Genomic DNA, 15,437 nt, shown 5'->3' with positions numbered 1-15,437 from the left:
AAAAATTGTCCTTGTATTGTTATTTCTAAAAAGAGATCTGGTTTATTTAGTATATGAAGGGACATTATGAAATTTCTGTTTCGGCTCTATATTCAGAAGAGAAACAGTTATATAAGAAACAGAATAAAATAATCTTTATAGCTGTTTTTTTAATACTGTGTATGTACACCAAATAAATAGGATGAAATCACTGCACTGCTAGTATATTCAAGGCCAGGAGACAGAATGTGTAAACAAGCACATGCACACACAAACTTACTAATCTAAAAAGCCAAACCAAACCAGAAATAAAATTAATTGCCACTGCAGATATTTAACAGTCTTATTACAGATAATTTGCCTATAATTTCTCTGCATCTATTTCTCTGTAGCCACTCTTGTTTATTCCTTGTTATTTTTCAATCAGTGCTTTTACAAAAGAATAATGTTCTTCTTATTAAGGCAATAGAAAAACAACATGCAATCCACATTAGCAAGAAAATGAGACTGTGACAAAGATATTTCTAGCTAAAATCGTAGCACAAGTGTGATTCTCACACCATGGACTGATAATTGTCTTTGTGAAGCTGAAGTAAAAGACTCCAGGTTACAGTAGACAAAACCGTTCCTTTAATGCTACTGCCTTATGACCCAATTTTTACTCTCAGCTACAGTACTGCAACTTCTTTGAAAATTATATGCTTGGAGCAATTATTTCTTAAACTGAATGCAAAAGTTAGAGGGAAGTTGAAGTCAGGAGGAGATGGTGCCAAATTCACTCTATTGTGAACATGTTAGTCCTATATTTTCTCATGGAGAGATAAACAAGAAGGAAAATCATGTATTTTCTAGCATCTTAAATCCACGTAATAGAGCTGTGTAGTCATATTCGCAAGTCCCAACAGTTGATAAATACACAAGTCACATGCTTAAAAAACTTCATTGAAAAGAGTTTGGGTTTGGTTTTTTTTTTTTAATCTTGGCATTGCCTCTCTTGATTTTTGAGCACTGTCTCCCTACAATGGTATAACTACCTCCTACTGCAGTAGATCTTCTGAACAGATCCATCAGAGATTGTAAAAATGCTGCTACACACCTTGAAATTTCTCCCCAAATCCTGATATTGTCACAACGGAAATTTGCTTTCCTGGCCTCCCCCAGCACCAACATGGCCCCTCAGCCCTCCCCACCCTGTTCGGCCCTCATGGGGTGCTCACCTCAGCTCTGCCAGCAGCTCTGGAGGTCACAGCCACAGCAGGGCGATCCCTGAGAAGTAGCTTCCAGCAATTTCCATGGACTGCCCGTCTCTCCAGCTGGGTTGGGGTGGCTGCTGCCACTCCGTGAGCAGCTGAAAAGGCATTTGGCGTTTCACAGGGTCGGCCTTCACGGTGAGGAAGGAAAAGCAGCCACCTCCACTGAGGAGGTGGGACAGGGCAATGCCGGCACCTGCAGAGCAAGGAGGTGTCCAGAGCCTGTGAGACAGCCCCAGAAAAGGGCCCTTGCCAGAGAGATATCCAAGCGAGACAGAGTTTGGGGACTCTCAAGGTGGCAGCAGTTCTCCTACTGAAGGAAGCAGGGAGGCTCGGTTTCTGACAGGAGGACACCTGCAGCATTTGCCTGAGTCACTGCCCTTCCACTCCCACCCTCTCTGTCTCCCCACAGGCCCTGGTGAGCCGGAGGGCCGGCCACAGGTGCCTTCCCTTCAGCCTGTGGAAAAATCACTTGAGCAGCTTCACTTGAGCGCCCTGTCGGCCGAGACTGCCCTTCACCCCTCCAGTTGTTCCACTCTGGGCCTGGTTCAGAGCTGGTTTTCCAGCTGAGTACAGTTGTGGGTGTAGGAGAGCGGGTGGTGACAAGGTCTCCATGTGCCCTCTGTTGCTGAGCAATTGACTCTTACGCTTCCCTGTAGCATGCGTGAAGAGCAAGCCAGTACCACAGCTGCGGGGAGCGGCATGACCAAGCCTTTGTCAGCTTTTAGCAGCTTCAGTACCTGGCGCTCAGTTATCGGCAGACCTACCAGCACGTGAGAGCTTTCCAGCTCAAAGGGAAAGGGCGCAAACACAATGAAATTGTGCTCTTACATTTACTGCAGTGCAAAAGGGTTTAGTTGCTGTAGACCTACGTGCATCCCACATAACAGAGGCAAGTTTCACCATCTCTTTGCCTATACCTTTCCATTCCATAAATGAGGGCAAAATATTTCCCTGGCAAGGATGCAGTGAACGTTAGTTTGCTAATATTTGTTGCAGCTTTCAAGCTGAACATAGATACTCAGTCAAAAACCCTTCCACGCTGGCTGTTTCATGTTTTTCCTTTACATAGTAATGGTGTTTTAGGAACAGGTTCTCTTCTGCAAGAGATTTCACACTGTTGTGACTCCTTTGACTTCGGTACACATTTTTGAGTCAGCAGTGTAGTGCATCAGAAGGGAAGTATATGACTTGTTCTGCTGTATAGAGTGTCTTTGCAAAAAAAAAAAAAAATATCGCAAAATAGGCAGTCTCATCAATTTCCTCCCATTTTCTTGTTTGCTATAGTTTGAGAAAAGGCAGATATATATTCTTTTCTAATTCTAGATATTTTTCCCTCACAAAGGTGGGCCTGGCTCTGGCAAAGGTAGCCAATGCAAACAGTTAGCCAAGAAATATGGATTTACTTACCTGTCTGCTGGTGACCTTCTACAAAATGAGTTATCATCATTATCAGAGAGAAGTAAATTGATCAAAGACATCATGGAATGTGGTGAACCTGTGCCTGGCGTAAGCAACAGTTTTATTTGGGGTCTTAAGGGGTAAACAAAGGCAGTGGTAGGTAGATTGTCTAAAAGGGTGGAAATAAGAGACTAGAGCTGATGATTCCCATTTAAGTAAAATTAATCTGCAACTTGAGGGAGAAGTTTCCTCATTGCCAGATCTGTGGAACTTCTTCTCCCTTTCTATGCCAGTATTTCTTTACATTTCAGGCTCACATAGGCAACAAATAAGTCATGAAATACAGTGAGACAGATGCTGCGCTATGCAATGCAAAATGTAAGAATAAGTACAGGAAACAGAAACTTTATGTCCATTTTATAGCTTCACATTTCAGATTCAGAGCTAGTCCTCCTGGCAGCTATTCTAATTTACAATACCTGCAGCAGTTCCCTGCAGAGCTGGCTGACATCCCAGAGTAGCTGGACTGCAGTTCAGTGGAGACTGTGAAGACAGAGTGTGTTATTCTCAGCTGGACTTGACTTTTACATGGCAGGTCTGCAGCCCCAGCTCTTGGTGGGTCTTCAGCAAGTGCAGCTAGATCATAGGATGTGTTTGTTAATGAAAGATACCAGGAAGTGCTGCTCAGGGGAAACTAAAAGCTGTGCTGAGGCTTGATTTTGATTGCTTTGCTCTTCAGTGTGTTTGGTCAGATGGATTCTTTTATCACTTTCCATGTAATATATCAGTGACATCGCAAAATGCAATCAGATTGGAAAATGCTGCAGCAGTACTCCAAAGTTTCATGGGTATTAACATTAATTTTGAAACTATGAAATATTCCCAGCTATCTAGAGAACACTTTGGGAACTCTTGGATGGGTTGAACACTAGATTTGTGTAGCATAGCTGATCCTGAGAGAAGAAAAAGTAGGGTGCCCTGCTACATGCAGGACAAGAAAAACATCTGCATTCACAGGACCTGCTTTTAGCAAACCAAGGCAGTTCTCAAGGGCGTAGGACTAAAGTCAGTGTAACAAACAAAAGTATCAATCTTTCTTATTATTTAACCAAAATCCTTTTCTTTCCAATGCAGGGTATTGTTCTAGAGCTACTGAAGGAAGCCATGGTTTCCAAGTTAGGGGACACAAAAGGATTCCTGATCAATGGGTATCCCCGGGAGCTGAAAGAAGCAGAAGAGTTTGAGAGCAAGGTGACCATATAATCGTAATGCTGTTAGAACTCCTATTAAGATATGACTGTACTTCTGATGCTGCTTGGGTCCCCATCTTTAGCTGATTGCAACAGGGACATGTAAAGAGCCAATCCAGCAGCGTTGTGCTGCTGATCACTGAAACTTTGGTACCCCATCAATACAGCAACTCCAGCTTTTGCCCTCACCTACACAGACTCTGTAACACCAGGAGAAGTAAAGGCTGATTTTACCCAAATTTAATATAAACCAGGAACAATTCACATTTAGTGGAAAGCACCATTTTTAGAATCAGTTTTCTAATTCTAGTGGATGGCTGCTATACTTCTTACAAAAATCTCATCAAGCATTATTTGATGTAGGTTCATAAAAGCCTGTATCTTCACAGTTAATATCTCTTACCATTGAGCCAACTCTGCTAAAGCTTGCTGCCACTTTGAAACAGCAAAACACAGATTTAATTTTTGTGATGAGTAACAGGTGGCATAGCCATAAAAAGAGTGTTTTGCAAGTGACTGTTGGCAGTTCAGAGAGTTATCGATTTCCTCAGTATGTGCTAAGACCTACTGAGAAGTCTCAGCTGTACGTTCCTCAATCTGCAGAAAATACTCTATATAAGCCCTATGAATGAATTTGCCAGGGCTTAGGAGAAAAGAAGTGGTGAACTAGGGGAAACAGTTTATGTTCTATAATATTACACTCCACAAATGTCCTATACAAGTTTGAAAGGTAATAAAACTTTAATGAATCATCTGTTTTCTCCCTGAACCTTTAGCTGTTTTATTTAGTTGATGATTACCAAAAGAGCCTAGCAAGATTTAGGCATCAGAAGCTGAACAAAATAATGGGTGATAGGATTTGCTATAGAAGCCATTCATGGAAATGTTGATCTATTAGTACCTTTACTAAAATGCCACAGACTATTAAAAAGACATTGGAGATTTCTTTCATTTTGTGTAGAAGGAGGAACTATTTCAGCAGCACTGCTTTTCTGGCAGGCTTATGTGTCATGTCCTGTGAACACTGGTGTATGCTATAAAGTACAACTTAAGAGACTGGAGTGTCCTGGACTGAGGCATTGCCAGGCAAACAAGTCTTGATGCATCCAGTGCAAAAGCAGAGACCCTTTCAGTTCCCATAGACACTGTAGCAGCAAAAGATCCTGTAGCCTGAGCTGCCTTTCACATTTGGAGTAAAATACAAGGACCCCAAGTGATAATTTTGAATGTGCTAAGTCATCCCTGTTGTATCCATATATATCCACTTGAGTTTTCACAGGGTGAACTTGGCTGGCTGTAAGCTGCTCAGTAAGTCTGTGAAGTTTTTTTAAATGAGTCATTACTAAGATAATGCTTTGCAGTTCTTTCTAAAGGGCGATGAGAACTTCTTCCTACATTATAATTGAGTGAAAAGAGGTGGACATCAGGCTTTATTAATTAATGGCAGCAAAGTGCAAATGAATAATGCTATGTATATACATGATGTGTAGAAAGCATTATAAATTTTAACAAACAGCTGTTTTCATTAGAAGACATTGGGAATAGTACTTATACTTAAAAGCTTGACAGACCTAAATAGAATTAGCTATGTAGAAACAGCTTATTCTCCAGCCAGTTTTGCCCAATTCCTTTCTATGATATAATTGTACTTTCACCTAGCAATAATTCTAGAGAAGCACATGTCTCTGATCCCTCCTTGGTCTTTCTGCTAGGTGAGAAGTAGAAAACAATATTAAAATTCCACATCACCAGGTGGAAGATACTCAGTAAGACAGAGTAAAGACCCAATACATTAGACTTGTTTGGCTTCCTGCAGATGTCCCCACAGCATGCATTATTTAAGCTAAATTATGTCAAAAGTAAAAAAGTAATTTAAAAAAAAAAACAGTAGTAAAAATTGCTGTTATATCTGATAGGGGCATTACTTTTACTTTTTGCAATTTTTAACTCAGAAGAATGACATTTCTGTAATGTTTTGAATTCCAGAGAATAGCAACATTGAAACTTGTAAGAGAACCATATAGATTTTTCAAAAGCAAATCAGACCCGGTCTATCAAAAAGATGCTATTATCTGATCCTACCAGTCAGTAGACTCCTTCTTATCCTTATTGTAAGGTGATGATATGACTATAACTGATGAAAGCCATGATTCCTCATTTATTCTATTATAATTTAGAACAGACCATGGAATTCCTCATGCGGAGCTGTGAGGAAATAACTTCTCACCATCTTAGTCCAATTATACAAAAAAGACATTTGTTTAAATCATTGATTAAGCCCACATCTTTTTTAACTTCTCAAACAGTGCGAGCCTCTTGAACTGTTAAAACTGCCTTGTTGGCTTTTTTAATCCCCAAACCCAATACTGCTGCTGCTAATAGCATTCATGTTTTCTGAGCTGTGTGGAAAAAATGGATGGATAAGAGCCTGTCATTGAACTGTCTGACATAATCCCTTGGCTTCAGCTGTCTCTTAGAAAGTCATCAAGGAAGTAGAAAGGTCAACATAATCCAGACATCCTCAGTCAAATGCAGAGGGCCTAACATGAAATATTTGCCTTTAGAATATTTCTTCCTTTAAGGGCTGTCAACAAAGGTAGCAATGGCAATTTCCATATATCAGTCATCTAGACTATCTTTGCTGTAGCCATGGTAAAAGCATGGATTTCTAATGGTCATGAATTTCTAATGGTCACTAGTGTGAAGAACAGTCCTCTTTTCTCAAGACTTCTCACTCTGTCCTAAAAGGTGTTCTCCAAATCCCTGCTAGAAAGGGAAGGAATGAGAAAAAGCCTGAGAGCATCTCTGAAGGATTTAATACATAACTGCATGGAAAAATTATCACATTACTTTTCTCTGATCCTGTAACACCTTTATTTTACTTGATAGAGTGGAGTTTATCCCTTTAGACTCAGCCCAACAGTTGCTGCTCAGACAAAACCTTGTGTCAGAGAGAGCTGTGCCTGAGCAGGGTGCATGACAGAGTGTATTGCAAGGTTTATGCTAAATGACATGCATATTTTTCAGCATCTCGGGGAAAGAACGATGGGGATTTGCGTTTAGAACTTTTGGCTCTCTCCTAAAATATTATAAAGAACATTTTGCTCTTTCTTGCCAGTTCTTTTTCACCCATAAATTACTGCAATATCTATGATCAAATGTAGATAGAGACAATTATTTACTATCTTTGCCAAGGCCTGGAAATAAAAATAAATAAATCTGTATTTATTTTCTTTATAGAAAAGGGCAGACTCTCCCTTATGACTAGTTTGGCACTAGCCAAAAAGCACTAAATGGTGGGCTTCTCACAAAATTTGGAAATTACTCACCGATTTGAAAAAGCAAAGAAATATATCACATCGTTCCTTGATGCCATGGATAGTAATGATGTAGAGTTACACAGTGAAAATTGACATAAAATAGTGTGTGACATAAAGCAATACACAGGATGTATTCCTGTGAATATGTCCAGTAACAAGCATTTGATGGTGTCCCTGAGCCTGTCTGTTGCTACTCATTTCTGTTTCAAGTGGGCACACTTTAATTTGGACATTTCCTTCTATTGCCTCTTGAAATTCTAAGCTATAGTTTACCACTTCCTGAATGAAAATATACTTTTCACAGATTGAACAAAGCAAATGCTAGAAAAACAACTGTGTCAAGAATTCCATAGGTCCAGTGCTGCTTGCATCAAGCTTTTATCAAACAATTACAAATAATGAACAAACTGATGATCTTCAGTCCAAGTAGCCAGAATTTTTCAGATTATCTCTCTTTTTCTCTGTATGTGTAGAGCCCAGTCAAGCACAGCCTTGGTCCTGAATACTGGGATCTCTAAGTGCTGCTATAATAAGAGGTGTTTTTTTTTAATAAGCATAATTTCTGCATAGACAAATATGAAAGTAATTTGCTAATAAATTCCTTGATGACTCTTCTGGTAGCATTTCTTTTCAAAATTATCCAAACAAAATCAGTTCTACCAGCCCAGTGATTTGAATACTTATTGTTTTTCTTTGTCTCTAGTTTGGGGAGCCAAAACTTGTTTTCTGCCTAGACTGCTCTGCAGAAACCATGAACAGTCGCCTTCTGATGAGAAATCAGAGCAGTCAGCACTCTGATAACGCCGAAACCATCAAGGAAGCAATCGAAAGCTATTTCCAAGCATCAAAACCTGTGATTGCATACTATGAAAGGAAGACACAGTTATGCAAGGTAAATTGCTTGACCCTTTTAATTAAATATTGCTTTTTACTTCCATTATATGAGCAATATTCAGAAAATACTGACACGACAGCATTTATGAACTGTATTAGTTTCTGCACTTCCCAGTTTGTTCTCAGCTTACGCTTCCCTGGTTTGTTTGCAACTTCTACAAACCTCTGAGTTCCACAGTACAATTTGAAAGAATAAAAACACAGATTTATCCCGAGTCTGAGAACATATCCTGAATCACTACCTCATCTGTATAGAATCTCTTATTAAACATTAATGCTTGAAAGCTTTTCTTTAAGTATTAGGATTTATTTCTCTATAAGGGCTTTCAGAACTAGGATGAAAGATTATGTTAATCCAAAGCCCTTTAGTTAAATTTACAAAACTGACAGTGTATATCCTGAAATAAAACAGACCTGCACACAAGAAAGATCTTTCTGCTGGAATAAATGACATAGTTGTATTAATTTCAGTGAATTACCTCAGTTTACATGTGCTCAGGATGTGATATTTAAAGCATTCTTTTTATTCTCTAATCAATACTTTACAGAGAAGCAAGAAAAATTCCATCAGTGCAATTAAGTGATGTATATGCTGGCACAGCACATCTGTAAACTCATTTACATGGGATGTTTATATTTCTTTTTATATATTTCTCTGCTCTGTTATGGCAAACTGTCCTTCATGTTCAGCTACAGAAAGATCTAGTCCTACTGATCCTCCTTGTCCTAAAAGGGATAGAATCCAATAGTTTCTGGAAATATTATGGGAGCTTTTTTCTAGAGGCTGTAGCAAACATGCAAATCACATATCCCAAACCTTTCTCCTCTGCAGAGTTCCCAAAAGAGAAACACGCAGTTAATTTATGCACCCATATCCCGACCTGAGAACAGAGTAAATGACATAGTCCTGAGAAAAATGATACTCAAAGGGAGAGTCCTGATTTGTGTCCTTTGCTAATCCCACAATAAGTGCACAGAAGGCAAACTCTAGAGTGACAGAAAAAAAATCCCCAATTACTTTTCTTTTTTAAGCTTAAGAACGATTATCTGGTTTTATTTGTATTTTCTTTGACGAGCTACCATTGCAAGGATGCATCTAATTAGGAATTCAGTACAGTATGCAGTACACCAACACAGTGCAATGCAAAGGAAAATGGAGCTCTCTATCTCTAAGATTTTATTCCAGTGAGCTGTGCCTACCACAGTGTTTCCCTTTTTGAAGCATCAGGGAACTGACAGCCTCTGAGAGAATGAAACTACACTAAATACTTTCACACAGATTTTGCATTCATGGTCTGCCTTATTTCACTTGATGTAGACTCTCCTTGCCCTTCCTTAATACTTCCGCTGCAAGTTTCTTCTCCAACTCCTATGCAATCTGTGCAATGGCAAAACATGCAGTCTTTTCTTGAAAGCTTATAGCTCATTAGTTCCTTAAGGGACTTGCCTGGTCCCTTATGTGCTTTGTACACTTTTATCATTAGTTTTGCGGGGAGTTGACATTGTGTGTTTGCATGTTAGAAAATATTTGTGCATTGCTTGAACAATGCTTACACTGTTTTTCTTACAATGTCTGTACATGGTACTTGCTTCTGATGAATGTAAGTGTTCAATGTACTTCCATCTTCTGGGTAGACCTGTTGGGTCTGAAAGCTCTGTAAAATCAGCTTTTTAAACATTATCATGTAAAATGTCTTTTTAAGGTTGAAAAATGTGTTCTATTTTTATTGAACACAGGTACTCTGTATTGAAATATCTACCTCATCCACTTTTTACTAAACTAATGAAATACACATCTGCTATCAAAGATGTGATTCCATTATAGATTTAAGTAAAGTAGGGAGATTACCCCCAACCCTTATGATGTTCAGTTATTTACCAGCATTTAGAGAACACTGCCGAAATACTCAGCAGAGGTAGGCTTTTAAAATTAATCCTCCCAAGGCTATGCTTGTCACCCTCAGCCAGCCTGGGGTACAAGCCTGCAGCCCTGGTGCCTGTACAGCAAGGAGCGGAAGCAAATGTAGTTTTCATACAAGAAGAATGTTAATGTTTTATTGTTCATGGGTGAGAGAAGGGATTTTTTTAACCAAGTGTTGTTGAACAGTTGTGGGTACCTATTTTAAAGTTTACTTTGCACCTACAGTGAAAGTGGAAAAGTAGGTCTGAGCACTTTTTTGCACAGGGCAATTGACTGCAATAGCTATTCTGATCCAAATATTCCCTATCAGTTCTGCAGTGGACAGTGCTCAGATAAAAAAAAAACCATTCAGTTTTGGAAATACATTAAATACTGTGAAACAAAGTAATTTTTCTGGAAGCAATGCTTGTTTAGGAAATTTTTCTGGCCAATTTTCCTGGATAAGTGAACTCAAAAGAGTTTAATCATACAGTCTGACTTGTCAATGACTCAACTCAAACATAGTCCCTAGCATAGTGGCATCCTTCCAGTGCCCAGTCGTGCTTTGGGCAGGAGGTTGGACTAGATGACCCACTGACGTTCTTTCCAACCTGTATTATTATTCTGTAAATGCACATCTTACAAACCTATATGTTATTTGGCTCAACAATTTAAAGAATAAAGACAAAGAAAAGACAGTTAAGTCTTGGTCAACAGCTGTTTTGAAACAAAGAGAACTAGATAACACAAAATGTGTAACTGTTAGCTATATGGGAAATTAAGAGAGAACAGACATTTAGGTTTACAGTTTTTAAACTATTTTAGTGGTGGATATGTTTAAGCTACATGTGTTGAAGAAAGCAGAGAGTGAAGGGGAAGTTTGCAATACCTGGGACACGGGGTTAGTTTCTTATTTATAGCAACATATTTTACAGACTGCTAAGCATTGACATTAGCAGCCACTCTGATGTTCTCTGAATGAAGAAAGGGAATTCAGGTGGAAAGCAGAAAAACTGCCTCAGTAATACTTCTGACTGCAATTTTTTTTTGTGTGGGCTAGGCTAAAATAGTCCTTGGTTTTTGTTATTTGTTATATCATATACATACATAGAAGACTGAAACTTTACCTAGAGGCAGTCTAACATGTTTAATATTTTTCTTCCTGATTTTAATTATAACACCACATGTTTTCAGCTTTGGGAATTCATTCATTCCTAAGTGGGTTTTATTACTCTGCAACATTGACCAGTGCTGGTTGCAATGCAGCCATTAAGATGATGCTGCCTCTATAATTCTGCTCACTGAAAGAACTGTGTATATGTTTCCTGATCTGTTTCAAGCAAAGCCACCAAAGTTAATTTAGAAGTGTTGATTTAAAGACCCCTTAAAATAAATTATATCTCATCTACATTCATGGTTTTTTTTAAAATAATGCATGGATCTTCATGTAACTACAGACCAGAGGCTTGTGCACTCTTTCTCAGGCAAAGCTAGTGGGATCCAATAGCTTCAGGGAAGTGATGTCTTACCTGAAAGTGCTGTATGCAGATCCAGATCAGTCTGTGATCCCAGGATAAGCGATGGCCAAAGCATCTGAAGAGAAGCTATTTAAGAGAGAAAGAGAAGAAGGGTCTAAAAGAATCTTTAGTCGCTGCCTTCTGCAAAGTTATTCCTGCCCAGGCTTGTTTTTTCACCAGAAGCAGCTGTTCAGTGGAAAGCCCATGTGAGCTTTATGTCCCTTGAGATTCCAGCCATGTGCTTTCTTAAGAATTCAGAGGAGTGGATTTTGAGATTTTAAGAGGAATATTAGAGTCTAAATCTGACCTAACTGCCATGAAGATTCAGCATTAACCTTTTCTAGCCAGCTTACCTCAATGTATGACTAAGCACCACTAATAATTGTAGATGAAATAGTGTTTAATTGTGTAAGTGATCTTGTCTTGTAGGGCTTAACTGTAGTACCCAGTCCCTGCTTTGCCACAGAAAAGAAAATCAGAATTGTTAAATAGACCTGTTTAACAAGAAATTAGGGTTGGCATATCGGTATTATTTGATTTCTCCATTTTAAGTGTATTTAGGACTGGGCAAAGTTTTCCACAGATTGGGAATAGCACATGGCAATGGTGGTACGTGTTTGTCGTGGTTTAACCCCAGCTGGCAACTAAGCACCACACAGCCACTCACTCACTCCCCCCCTACAGTGGGATGGGGGGAGAATAAAACAAAAAAAGTGAAAACTTGTGGGTTGAGATAAAGACAGTTTAATAGGACAGAAAAGGAAGGGATATTAATAATAATAATAATAATAATAGAATATAAAAAACAGGTGATGCACAATACAATTGCTCACCACCCGCTGACCGATACCCAGCCAATCCCCGAGCCGCAGTGTCCCCCGGCCAACTTCTCCAGTTTATATACTGGGCATGATGTCATATGGTATGGAATACCCCTTTGGCTCATTTGGGTTAGCGGTCCTGGCTGTGTCCCCTCCCAACTTCTTGTGCACTCCCAGCCTCCACTGGCAGGGCAGTATGAGAAGCTGAGAAATCCTTGACTTAGTATAAACACTGCTTAGCAACAACTAAAACATCAGTGCGTTATCAACGTTATTCTCATCCTAAATCCAAAACACAGCACTATACCAGGTACTAGGAAGAAGATTAACTTTATTCCAGCTGAAACCAGGACAGTATTTAACTTGTCCTATCCAGCCTAAAAGTTTTCAGTCCTGAAACAGGCAGATTAAATATGCAAATGTAAAATTCAGTCCTGGCCATAAGGCCAGCAAAAGGTCTGGTGTGGGAATTAGATGTTAAATGAGCACTCAGTGGAGGAGGAACTGATCTGTCATGCCATATCAACGTGTGCTTGAGACTACATTATCAAATTAGCTTCCTTATTCTCTGCGTTGGAATGGGTGTTATGCGTGGATGGAAGGAGCCCAATAAACACAGTAGAGACAGAAAAACTCAAGTCTGACCTAGCTTCCTCTGCAGTCATTAGAAAGTCTCACTTTGCTTTACTTGCACAGAAGAGACAAGGGTATATTGTTGTAACAGCATTCCCATTTTAATCAATGAAAATTTTATGACCTTCTGTAAACCTAGAGTATTGGGTCTGGCTGAGATGGAGTTAATTCTCCCCATAGCAGCCCTCACAGTGCTGTGCTCTGTATTGGTAGCTAGAAAGGTGTTGGTAACACACCAGTGTTTTGGCTACTGCTGAGCAGTGCTTGCACAGCATCAAGGTTCTCTCTCCAACATTCCCCCCTCACCAGTAGGCTGTGGGTGGGCAAGATCTTGGGAGGGAACATAGCCAGGACAGCTGACTCAAACTGACCAAACAGATATTCCATACCATATGACGTCAGCTCAGCAATAAAAGCTAAGTAAAGGGGGGGGGGGGGCTTTTGTTATTTACATTTGTCTTCTGGAGCAACCGCTATGGGTACTGAAGCCCTGCTTCCCAGGAAGTGGCCAGACATCACCTGTTGAAGGGAAGTAGAGAATACAATCTTTTGTTTTTCTTTGCTTTCACGTGTGACCTTTGCTTTTGCTTTATTAAACCGTCCTTATCTCAACCCATGAGCCTTTTCTTATATTTTCTCTCCCCTGTCCAGTTGAGGAGGGGAGTGATAGAGCAGCTTTGGTGGGCACTTGACATCCAGCCAGGGTCAACTCACCACAATTGTGTATTGATGCATTCATAAATAACTATTATGATATTTGGAAATGGAACATTTTTCCATTCCCCTGACTTCTGAACAAGAACAGTGACCCGATGAAGCTGCCAAAGATCAGGACTCCGTCGGAAATTTCCCTTTGACCAAGATTACCTGTTAGTGTTTCTGCTCAGCAGTGGAAGTGTGAGGCATGCACAAAGGGTGGAGACTTTGGGTGCAGATGAAACATCTGTGAACCTGACAGGAATAAATAATAGTGATCCTTCCAGCCACCCAGCAGAGATGAAGAATTGTGATGTAACTCATGGGGATGTATTTACAAGGGAAGATAAACTGACTGAAGAATGAAGGGCAAAGAATTAGTGTCCTCTGCTCACTTTTCTGCTAAAGCATTAAGTTTCTAAATCGTGTTCTGGAAGGTAAAGTAGTTGTAACAATAAGTTAGAAATTTTCCAATTAGTTTTTAAAAGATCATGTTTTGGGGATATAGTTTAATATTCCATAATTTCTTTCATAGTCGTTTACAGAACACCCACCTGCCGCTAAGGACAGCAAACAGGTGCTTTTTAACAAAGACCTCATACTGGAAATGCAAGGATTGCAAGCGCTACTCACAAAGACAACAGTTGCAAGCTGCCTGATTCTGTGGGAATCAGATGTTTCAGATGAATGAAATGAAACAAAATGCACTATGGTAGCTGTAGTAAGCAGGTAGATACTTTTGTTTTTAAATTTATTTCTCAGTGATTTCCAAGGCAGATGGACAGAAAAGTGCATCTGAAATTTCAGTAGGCACCTACTTGTGTCTTAATGTGGCTAAATGTAAATACCTTTGAATATATGGCCCTCTGTCAATGAAGAAGAAAGGGAGAAAAAAAACCCTGATTGTTTTTAATATCTGACTCATCCTTTAAAGCTTTTTTCAAGTGACAGTATGTAGGAGGGTAATAAGTAATAGAGAAGAGCAATGCATTGGTAGTCAAGCAAGACAAAACTGATCCTACCTAGGTAACGTAAGACGCCTAGCAGGTGTCTTAAATGCAAGTTCCCTATTCAAAGTCATCTGAGGAAAAGGGGCATGAGTATAATAAAGTAGGCAGTCCAGAGCAGAGGATTTTCAAGGATGTCCAAACACCTTCACTATTTCAGATCACATGCTATGGAAGCTTAGACTACAAAGTTCAACCAAAATGCATTTTTCTTTTTTTTGCCTTTTTCTTTCTTCTTTTTTCACAGTGTTGTTCTACTGTTTCTTTCTAAAATCAGTTGAAGTCACATGCTAGGTAAGCAGTAGTTATTAGATTCTTACCACAAACATTTTTCATAACCATTATGAGAGAACAAGTGACCATCCACCCTCTCAAGATCTTCCACTTCTAAGCCTTCTCATGCTGATCCTTTGTTAGAAGTGTCTCTGGGGAGGGGCAAATGTGTACTTTTCCCTTTAGGGAAGGGATAATAAATGGTAATAGTGATAGCAGGTATGTAATTTATTTCCGTCTTTTGAAAGGTTGTCAGAGAATCATTAACCCTGGTAGGTAAGTAGGTGGGGAACAAAGGAACAAGTGTTTCTATGTCACTCCCCTTGGTGGCTTGTGACCCATTAGATGAGACACCAGTCTAGAAAGATACATCAGAAACACTAACAGGGGATTATAGATAAAACACAGCGGTAACTTCGTGCCAAATGCAAATAGGTATCGGGGCAGCATGTTTCCACTGGATCTCCAGACAGCTTGATCCATTGCTCTGGGAACC

General features: G+C 39.5%; 1 protein-coding gene across 1 annotated transcript in view; it reads left to right on the top strand.

Moving 5' to 3' along the window:
- AK5 (adenylate kinase 5) overlaps positions 1 to 15,437 on the top strand; it is a 98,964-nt gene that overhangs the window by 79,090 nt on the left and 4,437 nt on the right. The window contains exons 11-13 of the mRNA XM_052800335.1: positions 2,575 to 2,738; positions 3,765 to 3,881; positions 7,904 to 8,092. Of these exons, the coding sequence (XP_052656295.1) occupies positions 2,575 to 2,738; positions 3,765 to 3,881; positions 7,904 to 8,092 (470 nt within the window). The remainder of the gene's footprint in view (positions 1 to 2,574; positions 2,739 to 3,764; positions 3,882 to 7,903; positions 8,093 to 15,437) is intronic.

Source organism: Harpia harpyja, chromosome 11 (genome assembly GCF_026419915.1).
Source record: "Harpia harpyja isolate bHarHar1 chromosome 11, bHarHar1 primary haplotype, whole genome shotgun sequence".
Classification (NCBI taxonomy): domain Eukaryota; kingdom Metazoa; phylum Chordata; class Aves; order Accipitriformes; family Accipitridae; genus Harpia; species Harpia harpyja.
Note: the sequence above shows the minus strand (reverse complement) of the source record. Positions and strands in the feature narration are given on the sequence as shown.